Source organism: Mirounga leonina, unplaced genomic scaffold (genome assembly GCF_011800145.1).
Source record: "Mirounga leonina isolate KUSES-001 unplaced genomic scaffold, KU_Mleo_1.0 Mir_168, whole genome shotgun sequence".
Lineage (NCBI taxonomy): Eukaryota > Metazoa > Chordata > Mammalia > Carnivora > Phocidae > Mirounga > Mirounga leonina.
In genome coordinates, this window is record NW_023270426.1 from 36,294,936 (window position 1) to 36,317,453 (window position 22,518).

At 35.1% G+C, this 22,518-nt stretch overlaps 1 protein-coding gene across 5 annotated transcripts in view; it reads right to left on the reverse strand.

Moving 5' to 3' along the window:
- The window catches only part of ERCC8 (ERCC excision repair 8, CSA ubiquitin ligase complex subunit), a 51,829-nt gene that overhangs the window by 19,897 nt on the left and 9,414 nt on the right, over positions 1–22,518 (reverse strand). For all 5 annotated transcript variants that reach the window (XM_035014488.1, XM_035014491.1, XM_035014490.1 and 2 more), the window contains exons 3-6: positions 17,307–17,408; positions 13,598–13,721; positions 2,356–2,437; positions 1,262–1,330 (exon numbers count right to left, since the gene is read on the reverse strand). In XM_035014488.1, the coding sequence (XP_034870379.1) occupies positions 1,262–1,330; positions 2,356–2,437; positions 13,598–13,721; positions 17,307–17,408 (377 nt within the window). The remainder of the gene's footprint in view (positions 1–1,261; positions 1,331–2,355; positions 2,438–13,597; positions 13,722–17,306; positions 17,409–22,518) is intronic.

Here is a 22,518-nt window from a genome sequence, read left to right on the forward strand (position 1 = left end):
CCCCGCATCGGGCTCCCTGCTCCATGGGGAAGCCTGCTTCTCCCTCTCCCACTCCCCCTGCTTGTGTTCCCTCTCTCGCTGTGTCTCTGTCAAATAAATAAATAAAATTAAAAAAAAAAATAGTTGAAAAATCAAAAGATACAGTGTAATATGTCTGATTTTGAAGAAAGTGAAGACTAAATATTAAAAATAAATTGATATGATCATCACTTTTTCACATATATAATAATCTACGTTTAAATATTAATATGAAGTCTGTGGGGCATTTCTTACATGTTATCCCATTATAAATGGCCTGGCTTCACATTGGAAAGAGCAAGTGAGTCTTTCTTTTTTAATACAGCTGTTAGATTAAAAAGTGAATCCACTGTTAAGTAATACAGCTTAAGCTTGTTTACTTGTATCTACCACAAAAAACCACTGCAACAAACCATACAAATTAAACATTCTAGAGTATAAAAATGGTTTCTAACTTTTCAGAAAGTTATAATAGAAATTTTTGTAAAATTCATGATTGTAGAAAGCACTTGGATAAAAATTTTTTTCTAGAAAGCACAGGTGATACTTTCATAGAATAATTGACTTCAGCATTTTAATTCACTTTTGCCTAAATGAACTATTCAAAGTAGATATTTTCATCTACCTAACTTATATTATTAGAGATTCATGACAATGTAAAACAAATGTTACCCATTTCACCAAATTCTCTTGATATATTATGTGTTTCTCAGGGATGAATAGAAATCTAAATTTCTGAATTATAAGCCATCTTTCCATTATTTAGAATCGATGGTCTAATATTGATAGCAAAGTAGCAAAAATATTCAAATTAATATATCTTAACCAAAATATTATTTTAATAGCTTTTTCTAAAATATTTGCATTCAGGAAAAAAAAGCACCTAAATATTAAGAATGTTTACTTAGCGAGAACAATACTAAACAATGCTCATAAGACAAATGTACCAATGTAAGTTTCATAAATAATTTTTTTTTTAATGTAGAAATAAGATAAGGTTTTCAGCTAGACTTTCCATATCTTTTGAGTTTACCCTATGGCTATTGTTTATATAAATGTCTCCTCAATAGTTCAGTTTTATAAGAATAATGCACAGAAGGATCTTTATTTCCCTGTTGACTTTTAACAGCTAGCACAAAATACATCAGTCATGTCAGTTACAAAGAATACATTGTTAGTAATGTTTCTTTTTATTGAACAGTTTACTCAAAGTAGTTGTTGTTTCAAATAAAAAAAAAAATACCCTGTAAAATGTGGGAACAGGATCCAGACTTTAAGTCACAAAGTTGTACTTTGGGCCCTCTAGTACCAACTGTAAAAACAAAAACAAAAATGGTTTAAGATAATTTTATTATAAATCATCACCAAAAGGAAACAAGAAACTACCTTATGAATCATGATATCTTCTCTGCATCTACACAGAAATATAAAAAGAGTATGCTAAAAATATACTTCAAATCATTTTTAATGTTTATAATTAGCAAATGTAATTGCAGTTACGCAAGGTACTAAGAGAGCTCTATTATTGCATTATGTTCTAATGTTTAATTTTGAAATAATTATAGATTCAGAGAAAGCTGCAAAGATAGGACAGAGAGACCCTGTGTACCCTTTACCCATGTTGTCCCAACCATTGTTATGTTAGGTAACTATATTAGAGTATCAAAACCAGGAAATCTGCATTGCTACAATTCTATGCTATTTTATTATATCAAATAATTTTACTTAATGCCTCAGTCTGTCCATATTAATCATATACTTCCAGAGACTCTGGACACAGACTGAGTGGACCTCGAGGACAAGCTAGTGTCTAGCTCTTTCCTGCAGATGATGCAGCTGACTGGTATCTGCAGGTGAAGATGTTCATGCAGTGCCAAACAAATAATGGAATCCTAGGGACCTGATACCAGATACCAGAAAAACATTTTTTCTTCCTCACACATGAAAATTCTTGTTGTAGGTGCTTTCATAAAAAATGGATGTTTAATTTGAATAACACAATCTTAGAGAAAAGAAAATAATTTCCATTTTTTTATTATGTTGAATTGAAAAAGTTGCCAAATTTTGTTCATGTAAAATTTTTGAAACTTCGGTGGCTGAAAATTAACTCCTTAGGGAACAGAAATGTGCTTTCTTAATCTTTGAATCCTAGCCACTAGCACAGTGCCTGATCTGCATAATACCAATAAAATTGAATGTAAATATAGCATATACTTGAGGTTTTTTTTTTTAAATTGTGATATTCATCTGGGTTGAAATGTCTATATCAAAACTAACTAGGTATTAAAAGGGAGCAAGTTTCAATATGTTGAAAAGCAAAAGAGTACAGGTACAAACCTGCTACCAAACAGTGCTTGGTGGCAACTGGAGACATATGATGACTATAAACGGTTTCTTCAAAATTAAATACATCTGCCGTCTGATAATCAAAAGACATTTAAAAATTGTAAGTTCTAATTATAGTCACAAAAGCAGTAAACATTCTATTTACTTATTTCTACACTGTTACCAATTTCTGAATGACTGTTAGCAATTTATTTGAAGTCAAACACATAGGAATGTGAATTGTGTAAGACTGATGAATCACAGACTTGTACCTCTGAAACAAATAATACATTATATGTTAAAAAAAAGAAAAAGAAGAAGATAGCAGGAAGGGAAAAATGAAGGGGGGCAACTCGGAGGGGGAGACTAACCACGAGAGACTATGGACTCTGAGAAACAAACTGAGGGTTCTAGAGGGGAGGGGGGTGGGGGGGGATGGGTTAGCCTGGTGATGGGTATTAAGGAGGGCACGTACTGATGGAGCACTGGGTGTTATATGAAAACAATGAATCGTGGATCACTACATCAAAAACTAATGATATATTGTATGGTGATTAACATAATAAAATAAAATTTAAAAAAAGGAATGTGATACCCTCAAAAACCTGTTAATTTTAAATCCTATGCTATTGAGGTGCCTGGGTGGTTCTGTAGGTTAAGTGTCTGCTTTCAGCTCAGGTCCTGATCGCAGGGTCCTGGAATCCAGTCCCGCATTGGCTTCCTGCTCCATGAGGAGCCTGCTTCTCCCTCTGCCTCTGCCTCTCTCTCTCATGAATAAATAAAATCTTTAAAAAAAAATAAATCCTATGTTATTTATTGCACTCTGTCCCTTTTGTGAGAGAAACAGCTTTTCTCTAATAAATTCAAGAGATGAAGAAAAGACAACCACCTGGCTCACCATCTTCCTCTCCACTCCAGTCTGGGGAACTTCATCATCTACACAGGTGATCTAGCTAGTGCTCTGCCTCTCGGTCCCATTCAACCTTAGCTACCATATCCCAGCACTCTCATCACCTACACTCACTCTTCCTTCAAAATCATACATTTCACATATGTAATGTATGACCACAATCTTCTACCATTTTCAGCTTAGTTTTTCCCAACTACTTCCAAGACATCCAAATAAAACCCGAAACTCCTATCAGTTCCTCCTGTCTTTGCTCTTTTTCCTTCCTTGGTGTGGATACTGAGGTTCAATACTTCATCCACCATATCTTCAACTCCTTTGTCATTAATTCTTTCACTCTGTCAAGACTTCAACCCCACATGACTCCAAATGTCTGCCTTCTCTGCACCTGTATCCACACTGATCTACACCAGAGGTCAGCAAACTTTTTCTGTAAGGTAAGGCTGTAAATATTTTAGGCTTTGAGGACTACTACTCATTTCTGTCATTTCCAACTACTTATTTCTGCCACTGTAGTGTCAAAACAGCCATAGACAAGAAATAACATTTTATTTGCAAAAAGAGGCCAGGGGACCAGACTTGGCCTATGGGCTGCTTAGTAAGCTGACCTCTACTTTAACCCAAGAGAAGAGAATCTTACAGTAAAGCAAACTGGCATCACTATAAAAGATCTTTCATCTCAACTGGGCTTTCAGTACTCACTGCCAGTCCTATTATATCCTATTATATTTCACTACTATTCTCTGCAATATTCACTGCTATTTCAAACTTCCCCACTCTCCATAAACATCACCAGTCGGTCATAACAGGTGATCTGATCTTTGATTACAAAGAGAAAACAGGAAGTCATTCAATGAGAATTCCTTGAATATCTTATCAACAAACCTACAAACACATTTGCTTCCATTTATCCTTCTCCTTCTTTGTTCCTATTATCATGGAAAAATCATCCTTCCTCATATTTAAAGTTAATACCCCTACCTGTGTTCAGATGACCCTCAGCACTGTTAAAAATCTCATGCTACACATTACCTCCTCTATCTCCAGGATATGTATATACTCTCCCTCCCTACTAGCTCATTCCCATCAGCATTAAAAAATGTTCATGTTTCTTTCATCTTAACAGCAACCCTTTCCTCAAGACAAGAAAACAAAAACCTTTCATCCTATATCCCTAATTAATCTTCTTTCTTCCTCTTTGAATCCAAATTTTGGCTCTAATTTATCTCCCACATATTTCTCAAGTCACCGTAATCTTATTTTTATCTCCACTACTCCCATTCACACTACTCTTCCCATATCACTGATACCGGCCGTCACCAAGTATAGACCCCATCTTACCTAACCTGTCAGTAACATTCAACACAGCTGATTACTCCATCTTCCTTAAAACAATCTCTTTCACTGGTTCCATTCTATCACATACTCCTGATTTTCCTCTTATTCTCTCTGGCTACTCCTCTTTATGTCTTTTGCAAGCTTTGTTGTTCCTTTTCCTGTCCTATTAATCTTGGTCTTCCTAAAGGTTTTGTTCTATGCACTCTTCTCTTCAACTGCCACCTATATGGTGGTGACACAAGTCTGTATTTTCTGTGTAGACCACATTCTTAAATACCAGATACGTATAGCTCACTTCCTGGATTATCTTCTTTTGGATTTCCTGTGAATCCTTCAAATTTAACAAATCTAAAATTGAACTCAATACCTCCTAATCTTTCTCTGTCTTAGTAAATAACAATTATACTCTACCCAACTGCCCAACATAGAGAACTTAAGAATAATTCTTGGTCTTTTTAAATAATACCTTTATTGAGCTATAGTTGACATACCATACAATTCACTCATTCAAAGTATGTACTTTAATGGTTTTTAGTATACTCACAGAGTTGTGCAATCATCACCAAAATCAATTTTAGAACATTTTTATCACCCCAAAAAGAAACGCCATTCCCATCAGCAGGCACTCCCCATTTCTTCCTACCCTCTCCCTAGGAAACCACTAATCTACTTTCTGTCTCTATATATTAGCCTATTTCTTGATGTTTCAGAGATGGAATTATACAATCTGTGGTCTTTTGCAATCTTTCATTTAACACATTTTCTTTTTTCATTTCACTTAGCATGTTTCATTTCACTTAGCTTGTTATCAGTACTTCACTTTTCTCTATTGCTGAATAATACTCCATTTGATGGCTACCCATTCATCAACTGATGAATCAGTTTATTTGTTTTCACTCTTTGGTCATTTTGAATAATGCCACTATGAACATTTGTGTACAAGTTTTGTGTGAAGTTATGTTTTCACTTTGCTTTGGGTACACACACAGGAGTGGAATTGCTGGGTCATGTGCTAAATCTATGTTTAACCTTTTCAGACTGTTTTCCAAAACCGCTATACCATTTTACATTCCCACCAGTAATTTATGATTGTTCCAGTTTATCCACATCCTACTCAATACTTGTTATTGTCTTTTTGATTACAGCAATCCTAAAAGGTATGAAATGGTTATCTCACTGTGGGTTTGATTTGCATTTCCCTGAAATTCTTGATTTTTCACTATTTCTGAGAGCTAATCAACTTGCAACTCCTGTCAATTCTCTGTAATCCTCTCATATCTATCTATTCCATTGCCATTACCCTAGTCAAGCCATGATCTACTGACTCCTGCTTGGATTACTGCAACCTCCTCCCTGGTCTCTTTGACTCTCCTCTTGCTACCTTCCAACCAACTGGCAACATATCCAGACTCTTTCACCTAAAATGGCAATTTGATGTTTTCATTTTTGGCCACCGCTTAGACTCTTCAAAATCTTGCTTTTTCCCCTAGGAAAATATTCAACCTACTTAATAAAATTAATAAGGCCCCTCATGATACAGACACTGCTTACCTTTTGGCTTTATCTCTGGCTACTGTCCTTTGGCACTCTAGCCATTGTGAGCACCTTTCAGTTTTTAAAATGTCACATTCACTGTTACCCCAAAGAGTTTTCTCATGTTGTTCCCTCTGACTAGAACTCTTATCCTCCTTCTTTGGACTTGGCCAATTTCTACTCTCCATCCTTCATCTCAGCCAAAAGCCAGAGGACCACTTACTCTAGAAAGCCCTCCCTGATTCTCCATAGGTTAGGTGATCCTGCTAAAATACTGTACACTTTCATCGTTATAGTTCCTTTTGGACTTCACTATTATTTCTTGTTTAATCATTTGTTTTCCTTGCTAAACTGAAACTCCTTGCCATAGGGCAGGGACAATGTTTATTTTGCTTGCCATTGAATCCCCAGCTTTAACATGTAACAGAAATTGAATACATACTGTTGAATATATTCAAGAATCTTAACTCATTTCTAAAGAACATGGGCTGGATACTGACATCTGTATTTTCTGATTTTTGTTCCATTATGCAAAATTCTAAGAAAACTCAGAATGAGAAAAAGTTGTTCTTTACCCTAATGTGTAACAGAGAAGTCTCTAGAGAAGATATTCCTTTAAGCCATATCATGTGCTCAAGCTTTAAACACATTTATGGAAAGCTCAGATGAAGTGAAACTATGATAGATATATAATATGTACATTAATAGGAAAAATTAGTGGCAGGGATAGATGTGGAAAAAGGACAATATCATGCCTTCCTTATTTTTCTTTGTACCTAGCAGATGCACAAGAAATTATTTCTTATTGAATACTTTCAAAGTTCTTATCAATAAAATGCTTTGTCTATTTCAGATAGAACTATGAATTCATGAAATATTACTTTTTTAAGTAATCTCTCCACCCAACGTGGGGCTCAAATTTACAACCCCAAGATCAAAAGTCACATGCTCTACTGACTGAGCCAGCCAGGCACCCCCATGAAACACTATTTTGAGTTGGCAAAAGCATTTATGTTCTGGGGCGCTTGGGTGGCTCAGTCGGTTAAGCGGCTGCCTTCGGCTCAGGTCATGATCCCAGGGTCCTGGGATTGAGCCCCACATCGGGCTCCCTGCTCAGCAGAGAGCCTGCTTCTCCCTTTCCCTCTGCCTGCCGCTCTGCCTACTTGCGCTATCTCTCTGTCAAATAAATAAATTTTAAAAAATCTTTGAAAAAACCCCAAAACATTTATGTTCTAAAGAAAATTTGAAATCAAGATGTCTTTTCGTAGAGTTTTAAAAAGAAGTCAATGTTAATCAAAGAAAATGCAAATGTATGGCTTATTAATTTTTAAACCACATTTTTAACTGAAGTGTTAAGTAATAAACATACAGAAAAGTATATAGATCATAAGTATACAGCTCAGTGAATTTTCAGTGTGAATTTTCACAAAGTAACCACCACCTACATTATAACATAGAATGTTACAAACATTATCTTACTAACACCCCCAAAAGGCTCCCTACACCCTTTCAACCCTCACCAAGAAAGAGAACCACCATACTGACCTCTATCACTTTAGATTAGTTTTGCCAATTTTTGAATAGGAATTATATATGAAGTACTCTTTTGTGTATGGTTATTTTGTTCATTATTATGTAAAATTATACATTTTGTTGATATAGTAGTGAGTGTTCCCTTGCCATTGCTGCATAGTATTCCAATGTAAAATATATCAGATTTCATTTGACTGTTAATGGACATTTGGATTTTCTCCAGTTTTTGGTTATCATGAATAGTGCTGCTATGAACATTCTTGTAAATGTCCCTTGGCACACATACGTATGCATTTATATACTCAAAAGTGTATCTTCTGGATAACAAGAAGCCCACATATTTGGCCTCAGTTGATACCAAATATGTGTACCAACTGTAATCTCATCAGCAACAGATACACTTGTTATTTTTATCAGACCCTTTAATTTGAGCTATTCTGGAGGATATACAGAGGTACCTCGTTGTGGATTTAATTAAAATATCCAGATGCTCAATTAATAAAGTTGAATGTATTTATTTATTGGTTATTTAGATATCCTCTTTTATGAAGTGTCTAAGCAAATGTTTTGCCTAGGGGCACCTGGGTGGCTCAGTTGGTTGAGCACCTGACTCTTGATTTCTGATCCTGAACTCAGGGTCCTGGGATAGAGCCCCATGTTGGGCTCTATGCGCAGCGTGGAGTCTGCTTGTCCTTCTTCCTTCCCCTCCCTTGCTCTCTTTCTCTGTCTCTCTCTCTCACTCTCAAATAAATAAAATCTTTAAAAAAACGTTCTGCTGCCTAGTTCTCTATGGGCTTCCAGTCTTTTAATTTTCCATTTTTTATAAGTTATATATGTCTTTTTAAAGATGTATGCATCTGTCATATATACCCTACTTCACGGCTTACTTTTTTACTGTCTTTATGTTTTTTGATGAATAGAGCTTTCTAATCTTAATGTAGTTCAATTTATCAATCTTTCTCTTTTTCGTTTAAACCTTTTGTGTTTTTACCTATCTTGAACCACGAAGATATTTTCTGTTTTTTTTTCCTCTAAGTCTTATTGTTTTCTTTTATATTTTTATACCTGTCATTTACCTGAAATTGGTAGATTTCTTTTCTGTCTGTTGTGGGGTATGGTAAAGATTAGGTGTTTTTTTTATATGGATACCTAGTTGATCCAGCACAATCTGTGGAAAAGGCCATCACTTCCCCAGTGCACTGCAGTGTTACTTGTGTCATAAATCAAATGATGGTGTATGTATAGGTGTGTTTCCTGATTATCCTGTTCCACTCTTTGTTTTTTTCACTTGTACTGATATCACACCATTTAGTGTAATTAAATTTATGGTAAGTCTTAGTCAGTCCACTTCCATAAAAGAATCCTGTGAATATATTGATTAGAAATGCACTGATTCTATAGATCACTCTGGGTAAAACTGGTATCTTTACGATACTGAGCCTTCTAATTCCTGAATATAGTATATCCCACCATTTATTTAAATCTTGTGTCATTAATATTCTATAGTTTTCTGTGTGGTGTTGAGTGGTCTTGTATACTTTTCACTTTCTTACTAGGAATATGATGATTTCTGATGCAATTGTCAATGATACTACTTTCAAAATTCATAATTTGTTGTGTGTAAAATTCAGAAATGCAACTGACCTTATATCCAGCAACTTTGCTAAGTTTACTCATATTAATTTTAATAATTGGCTAGAGATTCTTTTGAATTTCCTATGCTCATAATCATGTGATCTGTGAATGACAGTTTAAATTCCTTTCATTTCTTTTTTTTGCCTTATTGTACTGCCTAGGACTTCCCATATAATGTTAAACAGAGGGGATAATAGAGATAACTCAAAGGGAAAGCTTTCAATAATTTACCAACAAACAAAATATTTGCTTTAGGTGTGTTTTTAAAAAAGAGATAGACCTTACCAAATTAAGGAATTTCCCTGCTGTTCCTAGTATGTTAAGAATTTTTGAAGAATCAGAAATGAAGATTGACTTTTATTATAAAGTATGATGCATTTTTTGACAAACTAAATATAAAGGCAAAGTATCTCAACATAATAAAGAATACACACACACACAGCACACATACACAGATAGATAGGTGGTAAGCCCACAAGCTAATTTCATCTCTTCTTCAACAATGAGAAACTTAAAAGTTTCTCCTCTAAGATCGTTTTTTCCTCTAAGATGAGGAACAAGACAAAGATGCCAGTACCTCACCACTTTTATCAACTTGGCATTAGAAGTCCTGGGTGGCACAATTAAGCTTCCAACTCTAGGTTTCGGCTCAGGTCACGATCTCAGGGTCACGGGATGGAGCCCCATGTCGGGGTCCATGCTCAGTGCGGAGTATGCTTGAGGATTCTCTCCCTTCCTCTCCCTCTGCCCCTCCTGCTCATGCTCTCTCTCTCTCGCTCTCTAAAATAAATAAATGAAACTTAAAAAAAAAAAAGAAAAAAAGAAAAAGAAGTCCTAACCAGGGCAATGAAACAAGGAAAAAAAGCATAAAAACTGGGAAGGAAGAATTTGAACTGTCTCTATTTGCAGATAACATGATAATATGTATAGAAAACCCCAAAGACTCCACCAAACACCTCTTTGAACTAATAAATTCAATAAAGCTGAAAGATATAAAATCAATATATAAAAATCTGTTGTGTTTCTATACACCAATAATGAATTATCAAAAGAGAGATTAAGAAAATAATCCCACTTACAGCTGCATCAAAAGGAATAGAATACCTAGAAATAAATTTAACTAAGTTGGTAAAAGATATGTATACTGTAAACTATCAGATATTGATGAAAGAAACCGAAGACACAAATAAATGAAAGGATATTCCATGCTCACGGATTGCGAGTGTTAACACTGTTAAAATGTCCATACTACCGAAAGCAACCTGCAGATTCAGTGTAAGTGCTATCAAAATTCCAATGGCATGTTTACAGAAACAGAAAAAAAAAATCTTAAAATTTGTATGGAACACCAATCCCAAATAGCTAAAGCAATCTTGAGAAAGAAGAAAAAAGCTACAGGTATCATACCTCTTGATTTCAAACTATTTTACAAAATTATAGTAATCAAAACAATATGGTATTGGAATAAAAACAAACACACTGATCAACAGAACAGGATAGAGAGCCCAGAAATAAACTCATGCAGATATGGTCAATAAGAGGAGGAGCCAAGAGTGTAAATGGGGAAAGGATAGTCTCTTCATGAAATAGTATTAGGAAAATCAGACAGCAATAGGCAAAAGAATGAAACTGGATCACTTTCTTACACCACATACAAAAATAAATTACAAAATAGGTTAAAGACTTGAGGAGTGCCTGGGTGGCTAAGTTGGTTAAGTGTCCAACTCTTTTTTAAAGATTTATTTATTTATTGATCTGAGAGAGAGAGAGAGCATGAACAGTGGGGACAGGCAGAGGGAGAAGTAGGCCCCCCACTAAGCAGGGAGCCCGATGCAGGGCTTGATCCCAGGACCCCGAGATCATGACCTGAGCCGAAGGCAGATGCCCAACTGACTGAGCCACCCAGGCACCCTAAGTGTCCAACTCTTGATTTCAGGGTCGTGAGTTGGGCTCCAAATAAGTCCTTAAAAACTATTAAAGACTTGAATGTAAGACCTGAAACCATAAAACTCCTAGAAGAAAACAAAAGCAGTAAGCTCCCTGTTACCAGTATCTGAGTGATGATTTTTTGGATTTGACACCTAAAACAAAGGCAACAAAGGGAAAATAAACAAGTGGAACTATACATCAAACTAAAAACTTCTGCACAGCAAAGGAAACCATCAACAAGATAAAAAGACAACGTGCTGAATGGGAGAAAAAATTTGCAAATCATGTGTCTGATATGGGGTTAATATCCAAAATATATAAAGAACTCATACAATTCAATAGCCAAAAAACCATTAACTCTCCAATTTAAAAATGGGCAGAGGAAGTGAATAGGCATTTTTCCAAAGAAGACACACAAATGGCCAACAGGTACATGAGAAAGTACTCAACATCACTAATCATCAGGGAAATGCAAATCAGAACCACAGTGAGCTGTCACCTCTCACTTGTTAGAATGGCGATTATCAAAAAGACAAGAGATAACAAGTGTTGGTGAGGGTTTGGAGAAAAGAGAACCCTTGTGCACTGTTGGTGGAAATGTGAATTGGTACAGCCACTGTGGAAACCAGTATGGAGGTTTCTCAAAAAATTAAAAACAGAACTACCTTATGATCCAGCAACTCCACCTCTGGATATATATCCAAGGGAAACAAAGTCACTATCTTGAAGAGATATCTTCACCTCCATAGTCACTGCATCATTATTTATTATATTTATTTTATATTTATTATAGCCAAGTCATGGAAACAACCTAAGTGTCCATGAGTGTATGAAGAGACAAAGAAGATATGGTATTTTTGTACTATGGAATATTATTCAGCCACAAGAAAGAAGGGTATCTTGCCATTTACGACAACATAGATAGACCTTAAGGGCATTATGCTAAGTGAAGTAAGTCAGAGAATGATAACTATTGTATATCACTTATATGTGAAATCTACAAAAGTCAAACTCATAGAAACAGAATAAAGTGGTGGTTATGAGGGATTGGTGGGGGAGAGGGGAAACACAAAATGTGGAGATGTTGGTTAAAGGGTATAAAATTTGGACAATTAAGGGACGAAAAAAGTTGCATAGGGAAAGGAACTGGAGGAAGGTACTATAATACAATCAAGAGGTGATCAGAAGAGAAAAGGAGATCAATTTAGAGACAGCAAATAATTTAGGTGGAAAAGAGGTAGAAGCTAAGGTTGAGGGAGTAGGGGTTGGGGTTGGGGGAATTTAGAACACCAGGATGAATTTAGACAATGGAAGTCCCTAGAGGTTTTGGGTAGAGACACAATGAAACCACTTTATAATATGGTTAATTCTGGGGTAGAACTTACCATGGAAAATATGGGAACAAAGTACTGCAGGAATACCAATTACGAGTTTTTAGGAGTAGTTTAGATGTATAGTGTTGGTGAGAGAAAGAGAAGAAAATATGGGAGAGTTTAAAGAAAGAATTGCTAAGATTTGAGGACTAAGTGATGTGAGGAGTGATCATGTTCAATTCGGAACATATTATATTTGAGGAGATTATCCTATATTCAAATAAGAGAGGTTCAGTAGACAGGTAGAGACATATGGGACTAGAGTTCAGGGAAAGGATTAGCACTAGAAATATAAATTTTAACCAAATATCATAAAAATTATTTTTTGTTATCTATCTTTTTTCTAAAGATTTTATTTATCTCTTTGACAGAGAGAGAGAGAGAGCACAAGCAGGCAGAGCAGCAGGCAGAGGGAGAGGGAGAAGCAGGCTTCCCGCCGAGCGGGGAGCCCAATGCGGGGCTCAATCCCAGGACCCTGGGATCATGACCTGGGCCGAAGGCAGACGCTTAACCGACTGAGCCACCCAGGAGCCACTTTTATTATCTACCTTTATTATTTAGTGTCTACCTTTACTAAGCAATAATATTAGTAACTTTCCTTTCCTTTAAGGTTTTAGGTCAATAGAAGATAAATCCAATTTTCTTCCTTAGATCACTAGACAATAATTTTCAAATAATTAAGATGATAATAATAACTAATATTTTTTGAGCACTTACTATACGCTAACCACTGTTCTAGGTACTTTACATATGTCAACATATTTACAACCATTCTATAAGATACAGTCACTATCCCCATTCACAGGTGAGGAAATTGAAACACACAGAGGTGTAGTCACTTGCCTAATGTCACAGAGCTAGTCAAGCCAAGATGTGGACTCAAGCAGTCTAGCTCTCCTCAACCAACACATACATAACATCTTAGCAAATAATCACGCTAAAATGGCTTAGGGTTCAATTCTCCTTCATCTTCTAGAGCTATTTGGAAAGGTTTTAATATACTTACTTGCAATGTATTTGTATCCCACACTTTCAGAGTTTTATCAAATGAGCTTGATGTGAACATGCCGGTGTCATGAGGATACCACTGTACAGTCTCCACGCTGTATTTGTGAACATCAGGATGGTTTCTACAAAACAGCCATCAAAATTTAGAAATACTTGATTTACGTGAGTTTCAGTACTGATCTGTATTAACAGGTAGCAGTCTCAAGTAGGACAATATGAATGGCCAAACCTAGATCACAGGCCTGCATCCCAGCTCTCCAGAGGACAATGTCCAGGCACCTCTAGTTTCAGGCTTCTGTAGTATAATGTGGAGGCCCGCTTCCTACTAAGGCTTATTAAATGGGAGACTTCCTATTTCTGTATTTGAGCCTGGAGAAAGTAGCCAGCTACACTGAACCTCTTCACGGAGGGGGGCAGTGATTTTTCCATACTGGAAGAGATACCCATTCTGGTTTTAGATATGCTTTTCCCAAGTACCATTTATCAGTATTATCATTCTTAGAATTGTTGAATGCCTCACATAGTTCCATGGTATCCCACGCAATATTGCTTCTGATCAAGGAACTTACTCAATGACAAAAGAATGCAATTAATTGGTAGATGTTCAAGGCACCACTCTTATGTAACCCATTACCTGTAGAAGCATGATCTGTTGAAGACTCAAGCTATGATATCAGCTATAATACACTACCTTGTAAGGGTGACATGCTGTCCTAAAGGAAGCAGTATATGCTCTGAACCGGTGATAAATACAGTATATGTGTCACTTTACTAAATTTTAATTCACAAAAACTGGCTGTTAACTAACCCTTATAAGACAATGATGGAAATCTGAACACCAAGTGGATATTTAATATGAGGAATTATTGTGTGAGATAATAAAGTCTCTATTTTTAGAGATATAAACAATAATGAATGAAAAAAAAATGCTTCTGGGATAATCCTCAGTGGGTGGGTGGGGTTAGAGATGAAACAAGATTGGTTATGACTGATAGTTGTTGAAGCTGTGTGATGGGTACATAATTCACTATACTACTCTCCTCTTTTGTATATGCTGGAAATTTTCCAAAACAAAATAAACAAACAAAAGTTAACAGAAGACTATTGCAATCCTACACAGATAGGACCATCATGAGTTCTGATTCCTTAAGGTGGTTTGGATCAATACAGGATGAAGTACCTTAAGCACTTGAATGAATGAGAACATGAAGTAAAGCCTTAAAGTGTTAGTCTGGCATTGACAGAGCTGCAAAAAAGAAGGACTATAGTGTCTATCCATTATTCCTTTCTATGTCATGTATAATTTATATATTTTAACTGATTTCCCTTTTCTTTCTCTCTCTTGCCTCCATTATTTTATATAGGTTAACAACAAACTGAGTCCACGGGTTGCATAATTTGATAAAAGATCATGTAAAACTAGTGAAAAAATGGACATTATCTTGAACTGGAACTGGATATGGTAATTAAGTAGACTGAGGATCTATCACCTTTGGGGAAAGGGATGATTACATTTTGGTTGTGTAGTGGATACTTGCCTTTTTGGTTGTGGAGTAGATACTTGGAACTTTTTTTTTTTTAAGTTGGATCCAAACTCCTCCTATCTGGGGGACATCTCCCTTATTTTATTGCTTCTTGTTACAGAAAGCTAGGGACTCCAGACATTCTCTTTCCCTCTCCCTTGGCAGTAAGGGCATGGACGTATGGTTTAAGCTTCCCAAACCTGCCTGGGACTCTAAAACTCCAGCTAGTAATGCAAAACTCAGGGATATTTAACAATTATTCATAGTCATGAAGTTGAGAGTCTGTGTTGGTGACATGTAGCAGAACCCAAACTAAATTGTTCCTGTGGTGGACTCCAACTGTTGTCTTTGCCTTAGTTTCTCTTACCTTCTGCTCCTTTCCACATTTTATTCCCCTACCTTCCCGCCAGTTATATGAGATACTAAATATCTTTCCAGTAAATTTCTGCTTAAAATAAGGAGAACTGATTTCTATTTGCTCCTAAGAACCTTCATATATACCAAGATTTTCCAGTTATAGTAAAACAAATCTTTAATGTAGTGATTAAAAACAAAAGCTCATTTATATTTTAAATGTAAATTTAAGAATAGGACAAAATATTATATTATTATCTTACCAGGTATGACCTGTTATTCTCATTCACATTTAATGAGGATTTTGGTACAGAAAGGGAATCTTTTTGGTGCCTAAGAACATATGCATTAAGTAAAGCAAAAATAAATATCAGCAAACACTCTAAGCCATATTAACTAAAAATTTTTAGTGAAATTATTTTGTAAAGTTAGATTATAAAGTCTTCAGATATAAAAAATGCTACTTTAACTCATTTTGCAAACATGCTCACTGTATGCCCATTTACATTCAAAGTTATGCTTTTAAAGACAGAGAGTGAATCCAAGAAGAATGTCATGGTAAAGCAAAAGATTGATACACTAAGCATTTACTTGACTTTAACTACCAGAAAAGTAAATCACAGTTCCTCAGGAATAACATTAGATAGCATGTGGTATATATGAAAATATTATTTTGATATGTAACAAATTAAACAATGTTAAAATGTTAGCTAAGATAAAAGAAGAAAATGAACTAAATGAATTAATTAATATGACTATCTTACACTTTAGAATTTAGGGGTTTTTTTTTGGTACAAGTGGAGTGAGAGTATAAAATGGTGTAAGCCTCTTAGAAACCAAGTTTCAGACTATTTGAGTGTTATCTTTGTGTACCAAGTGTCCCTATAATTATATTGCTTTACAGAGTGGCCTTATGGTTTTTAACATGCTTTTTAAAAGACAACATTTCATTTAAGACTCATAAAAACCTTACAAGAATGACAGGACAGGTATAATTATCTCTGAAACAAAATAATCTGAGGTTCAGAGAAAGAGTGTCCCAAATCTTTATTTCCAAAGTGAAGCACCAGAGCCAAGAAACAATCGCAAATCTCCTCCCAAATACTCCATGGACTTATGTACCTATTCTAGTGCTTTGGGAACAGCTTTAATACAGAGTGATTGTTGACATTAAATGTTCATGAAATTTTTCCTCTTGAAAGCATTTTCCTAACACCCTTTCTTCCTGTTAACTCAAAGCTGTGCTCAATATTGGATCAGATACAGGCGACAAGGAAGAATTAAGTAGCCATTATGAACAAATTACAACAGTCACAAAACATCTTTCTAGACACTTAAAAATAATTCTCACAAGACTGGAAAGGCAGTAAAGAATAGTCAGGAGACTTAAGACAAAGAGAGGTATGTTAAGTTAGACAGCTTTGAGTAAGTAGAGAGATAAGATGGTTGTGTATAGGTGTGTATATGTGTGTGTATGGTGAAGGACTGCCAGTATATTTACTGCTTCTAGCCATTAATCTTTTTGTTCAATGAATATAATTTGAAAAATATAATTTTTGTTTATAATTAGCTGAAAGACATAAATAAATTTTATGCTAAGTGGTACTAAAAACTATGATTAGTTACTGCGGTGTGCTAAGTAGGTATACAACAAAAGGACATAATCAAAACTTTTTATTTTCAAGAAAATGTCAAAGGATATCCATGTGAAATGTGACATTTGAACAAGCTGCCTGAGACAATCATATGACTGCTATTTTCATGTTTTGCATTTGAAGCAAAAAGTATTAAAATGTTTATAAATTCATGAATTACATTTTTAATACACACCTGCCAACGGAACACACTGCTTTACATGTGTAATAAGGTTGTCTGCTGGAGTTCTCAAGATCATAAAGTACAATCACACCATCTGAACCACCTGATAACATGCTAATAATAAAAAAGTTCACATTAATTTGTCATTTTATGTACTTCATTTATTATATACTGATCCACAAACACCCAAATGTATTATGCCCACAAATACAGAGTAAATCTTCATTAATAAAGATTTTTTATAAAGTAAAATTCCTCAACCTAGTATTTGTAGAATATAGAAAGTTTCAATCTGTGACCATATAAAGTTCACCTTTATAATTCCAAAAAGAAACAAGATGGCAAAAGATCTATCTTAATTAAGAAAGTAAAATATTATGAAGTCATTCTTAATGTCCTAATTAAAATTGTGATAAGTGAAAATGGAATCAGTGAGACCAGCTGTTACTGATGCTAGCTATCTGACTCTGGGCATGTTACTTCACCTGTCTAAGCCTTCAAACATTTCTGAAAAAGGGTACATTTTCATCTAAGTCATAAAGACGACGTAAAGATAAAAGTTATATGCAAGTGAGTTTTATACTGCCTCATAAAAAATAAATGATTAATAAATATTAGATTTAGGGGGCGCCTGGGTGGCTCAGTCGTTGAGCGTCTGCCTTTGGCTCAGGTCATGATCCCAGGGTTCTGGGATCGAGCCCTGCATTGGGCTCCCTGCTCGGCAGGGAGTCTGCTTCTCCCTCTCTAACTCCCCCTGCTTGTGTTCCCTCTCTCGCTGTGTCTCTCTCTGTCAAATAAATAAATAAAATCTTTAAAAAATAAATAAATAAAAATAAATAAATAAATATTAGATTTAGTATTAAAAACACATATACTCACTTTATTCAACTTTGTGCACTTGAAATATGTTAGGCACTCTGCTAATATAACTGTCCACAAGACAGGCATACTTTCTGTCTTTCCAGAGTCTACAGTCTAGCAGGAAAGACAGACAGATCTATGAATTTATATATCTAAATGAAGAATTGTTATTTGTTAATCTTATTGCTCATAATCAAACCTCATGTTGCTGTCGCTCTACTCATTCTGGTTCTCTGATTTTACTCTTTGGTAAATTCCTAAGAAAGGGCTAATGAGAGCAACAGGCCCTGAATTCTTGTATGTTATTGACAATTTGTCTGTTCTTTTGTACTTGAAAATCAGTCTGGCTGGATATATAACCCTTGAGTCACATTTTATTTCTCTGAACATCTGAGATAAGAAACTTCATTTCTTTGGGAATAAAGCCCCAAAGCAGTTTAGTTAAAACAGGATTTTCTTTCTCTTATATCTAGTTTTAGATCTTATTTATTTTAGGAAACTTTTCTTGGATTATACCTTTAATATTGACTCTGTTCTCTTCCTTTGGGTTTCTTCTCTGGGAATTCCTATTAAATGTGTGCTGGATCTTCTCTATCTCCCACATACGTCCCCATCTCTTGAATTATCTTTTTCCATTTTCTTCTTGATTTTCTCCTCTACCTTCTTTTTCTAAGCTATTACCTCTTGTATTGATTTGCTTGTGTTCCTTATGCTTTAGTCTTCATTTCTGAAACATTTGCCTTTTATTTCTAATTTTTTCTTGAGTTTGTTCATCTCATTTCTGAGTTTTCTTATTTCCAACTTATGTTATTCTTTCGGATCTTGTATCTTTTTAAAATGACTTTCAGCTAGTTTTAAAATATTAGGTTAGAGTTCTCAACTATTTCACAGAAATATCTTTCTGGCACAGCTACACTCTCTAAAGGGGCATTACTTAGTCTCTTTGTTCTTATACTAATTTTGAATGGACTTTGATTTTAATCCTATTATTTTGCTCATATTTATATGAAATTAATTTTCTTAAACTTTTAGAAAGAAGTCTTGGTTTAGAATAATATTTAAATGTTGTATCTATAGAATATCTTCCTCTTCCTTTTTTATAAGATGTTCAATACATGGCAACTCACTTTTAGAGATTTCTTGGTTCTGTTCACCTCCTCAATTTTTATCTGGGCCATCTTTTCCCTTTGTTTCTATTGTCCCTATACTGCTCAGTTTGGATTCTATTCTGAGCAGTTTCTCCTCACTCTAGGGTTTTGCCCTTTAGGAGATCTTAAGTTGATAAGCTGGAGAGATCAGTGGGCCCAGACTGCTCCAGCCCCTTCCAGTCTTACTGTGAAGCCCTTAATCATTGGGAGGAGGTCATCCTCTCCCAGTGTCACCCCCTGTAGTCAAATTAGCTTGCTGAACTTCCAAGTAACGTTGGTTATCTTGGAGTTATCAGGTCTACTAGATGCTCCACTGGTTTTCACTGTCTCTTCTGATATAGATGCTGGTACCACACAGATCTTGTCAATATGGATGACTTGTTCCCACTCATCCATATTTTGTGGGTTGTGGGGATATTTGATCACTTATACTTGTTCTAAGTGTTATACACTAATTTTTTTATATTTCCCTCTTTAGTTTCTTTGTTAAAGTGCAAGATGAGGGGCTTGTGCCACACATGAACACAATTCTGTCTTCACTAAGAAAGTCTTGTTATGAAAAATAAATTGTGTGCTTAGTGATGTACTAAACTTACATTCTAGTACAAGCTCCTTATCTTGTCAACCAGTTACAAAGGGTTCATGAGCCAGCGGCATGTCCAAGTAGCACTGATTTATAGACTTGTTTTAAGAAAAATTCAATGCCAATTTGTAGAACAATAAAGTTTATTTAAAAGTAATTCTTCAAAGTTCTTTGCTGAAACAGTTCTAAAAATCTGATTGGGGGTAGTAAAAAAAGATAGCAAGTAATGCCATGCTAAAGTGTTCACCACAAAACTTTTGTAGTTAACTAAGTATTCATACAGGAAAATATTTATAAATTTTAACAACTACAATTTTTATTTTCATTGATAGAATTTTGCAGCTTATTTGGACACAACTATGAGTTACATGTATACCAAAACCAGTTCTGAAAATATTTTTGCTTCCTATTTGAATTTTGTGAAATACTTTTTTTTTTTTTAACCATGGCACATGTATTCTCAATGCAGAAACAAAAAATTATATTCACAGGTGAACATCTTAACTGAATTTAAATTGTATTTGTAGTAATGTCACATGCTTCATCTTTGCTAGAATGATTTCCAAAAGCTTTCCTTGGATTCTATTAATTGGTTGAAACAACTGAACCACTATTGGAATTAAATGATTCTGTATTTGAAGGATCTGTGGACAATGACATTATTTAACTGTGAGGTTATTATTCTGTTCATAGGGTAATTACAGTAAGAGATATAACGTCATGTTTTAATATGGACAAGAAAACCTGGTATTAAAGATGAACAACAATAATTTAGAAGAATTTAGAAGATATCAAAGAAAATTCAAGCTTCACAGAATGATATGCAAATGTACTTTATGCAATTGCACTTGTTAAAACATTATTTTCAGGGAGACTTCTTAAAATAACTCCTAACTTTGGAAATAAATGCTTCTTTACCAGATGTGTATATTCTGGTTTCTGGTTTTCAGTGATATCACTACAACTCTCATGGTGGTTGGTAAATACTAAAAAGTATTTTGAGCAAATTATATGTGCACTGACTTTCTTAGGAAAAACATGAAGATTTAATTTTCCATTAAACATATATTTTGCTTTTTATTACTCTCTTTGCTGCCTAAAGGATTTAATGCAAAATACAAGTCTTGGCAAACCAATGAGATAGTTACAGACTTCACTACAGTGAAGTGTAGTGAGAATCTTGACTTCTCAATATGCTCTGCAAAAAGACTCCTCAGCCTGTATTTCTCACACATATTTTATGCACATATAATCTGAGAAACCAGATTTCTCATCTTTCTCATTGACTCTGACAACTGGTAACCTACTGGCTTCATGTACTTCACAACTTAGACAAATGATCTCTATTCCAAATGGCTGGCTGGAGAAGTAGTACTGAATATCTTTTCCACCAGCACCCATGACCAAAAGAAATCAGTTATCCCTTTCTGTTTGTGCCATTGTTTTATAAGCAAATGGCCCTCAGCTGACCTTGAATGGGAGGTGTTATGTTGCGTCTGGAAAAGTTCAGAACGAAGAAAAGAATTATCGCTGATCATCTTTTAGATTTAACCATGTGCTAAAGTGAGAATGTGTTCACTGTACATGTTTCCCATATACTACTAGGTGGGACTATGACAGTGGCTGAAAATTAAAACCAGAATTCTTCAAACCTGTCTGGTTCATTTTAATGTAAATAATAATAACACTTCATTATAATATAAAAACTCTGGGGCAATGCTAAACACATGATACAACAAACTTCAGTTACTGTTATACTTGTTCTAATTACAGACCACATGAAGCTTTTTGAACTTTCTTGTAGGAGTAATAATGGGATCAAGATGTTTTAAGTGGGGGGATGGCATGTTCATAGTTGCATTTTTTTCTTTTTCTTTTTTTTAAAGATTTTATTTATTTGACAGAGAGAGACAAAGAGAGAGAAGGAACACAAGCAGGGGGAGAGGGAGAGGGAGAAGCAGGCTTCCTGCTGAGCAGGGAGCCAGATGTGGGGCCCTGGGATCATGACCTAAGCTGAAGGCAGACGCTTAACGACTGAACCACCCAGTCGCCCCAATATTTGCATTTTTCAAAGCACTCCAGCTGTTGTATGGAAAAGGACTGAAAGGAGTAAAAGTATAGGTGATAATATTTTTGATTAAGAGGAGTAGAGGCAACCATTTACGATATGCCAGGTCCTGTGCTAATCATGTTACACATATAATCTCAATTAAGTTACAACAAACTTGTTAGGTAGCTGTTATTGTTAGCATTGTATAGCTAAGGCAACTGAGAATTAAAAAGGTTAGGTCAATTGCTCAAGGTCCCTTAGCTGCTAAGTGATAAAGCCCAGGAGGAGCTCAAATAAAGGTCTAGATTTCTTCAAGCTTAATCTTCCAACATATAGTTTCACTTTTTATATTCTATTTGTTTTCCCATTAGACTCCTTCAGAGTAGCAACTCTGTTTTAAAATGGTACCTAAAGCACACACCCCAGCACTTAAAAGCCCTCTGTATCCAAAGAAGTTCCATGTCTGTTACAATGAATATATTTATATAAAGTAGTTTGGAAATGTTTACCTGGAAACATTTTAAGGGTGTGATGTTTTGTATTTATTTAAATTATTAACATCAGACTTAAAATGCTACAATT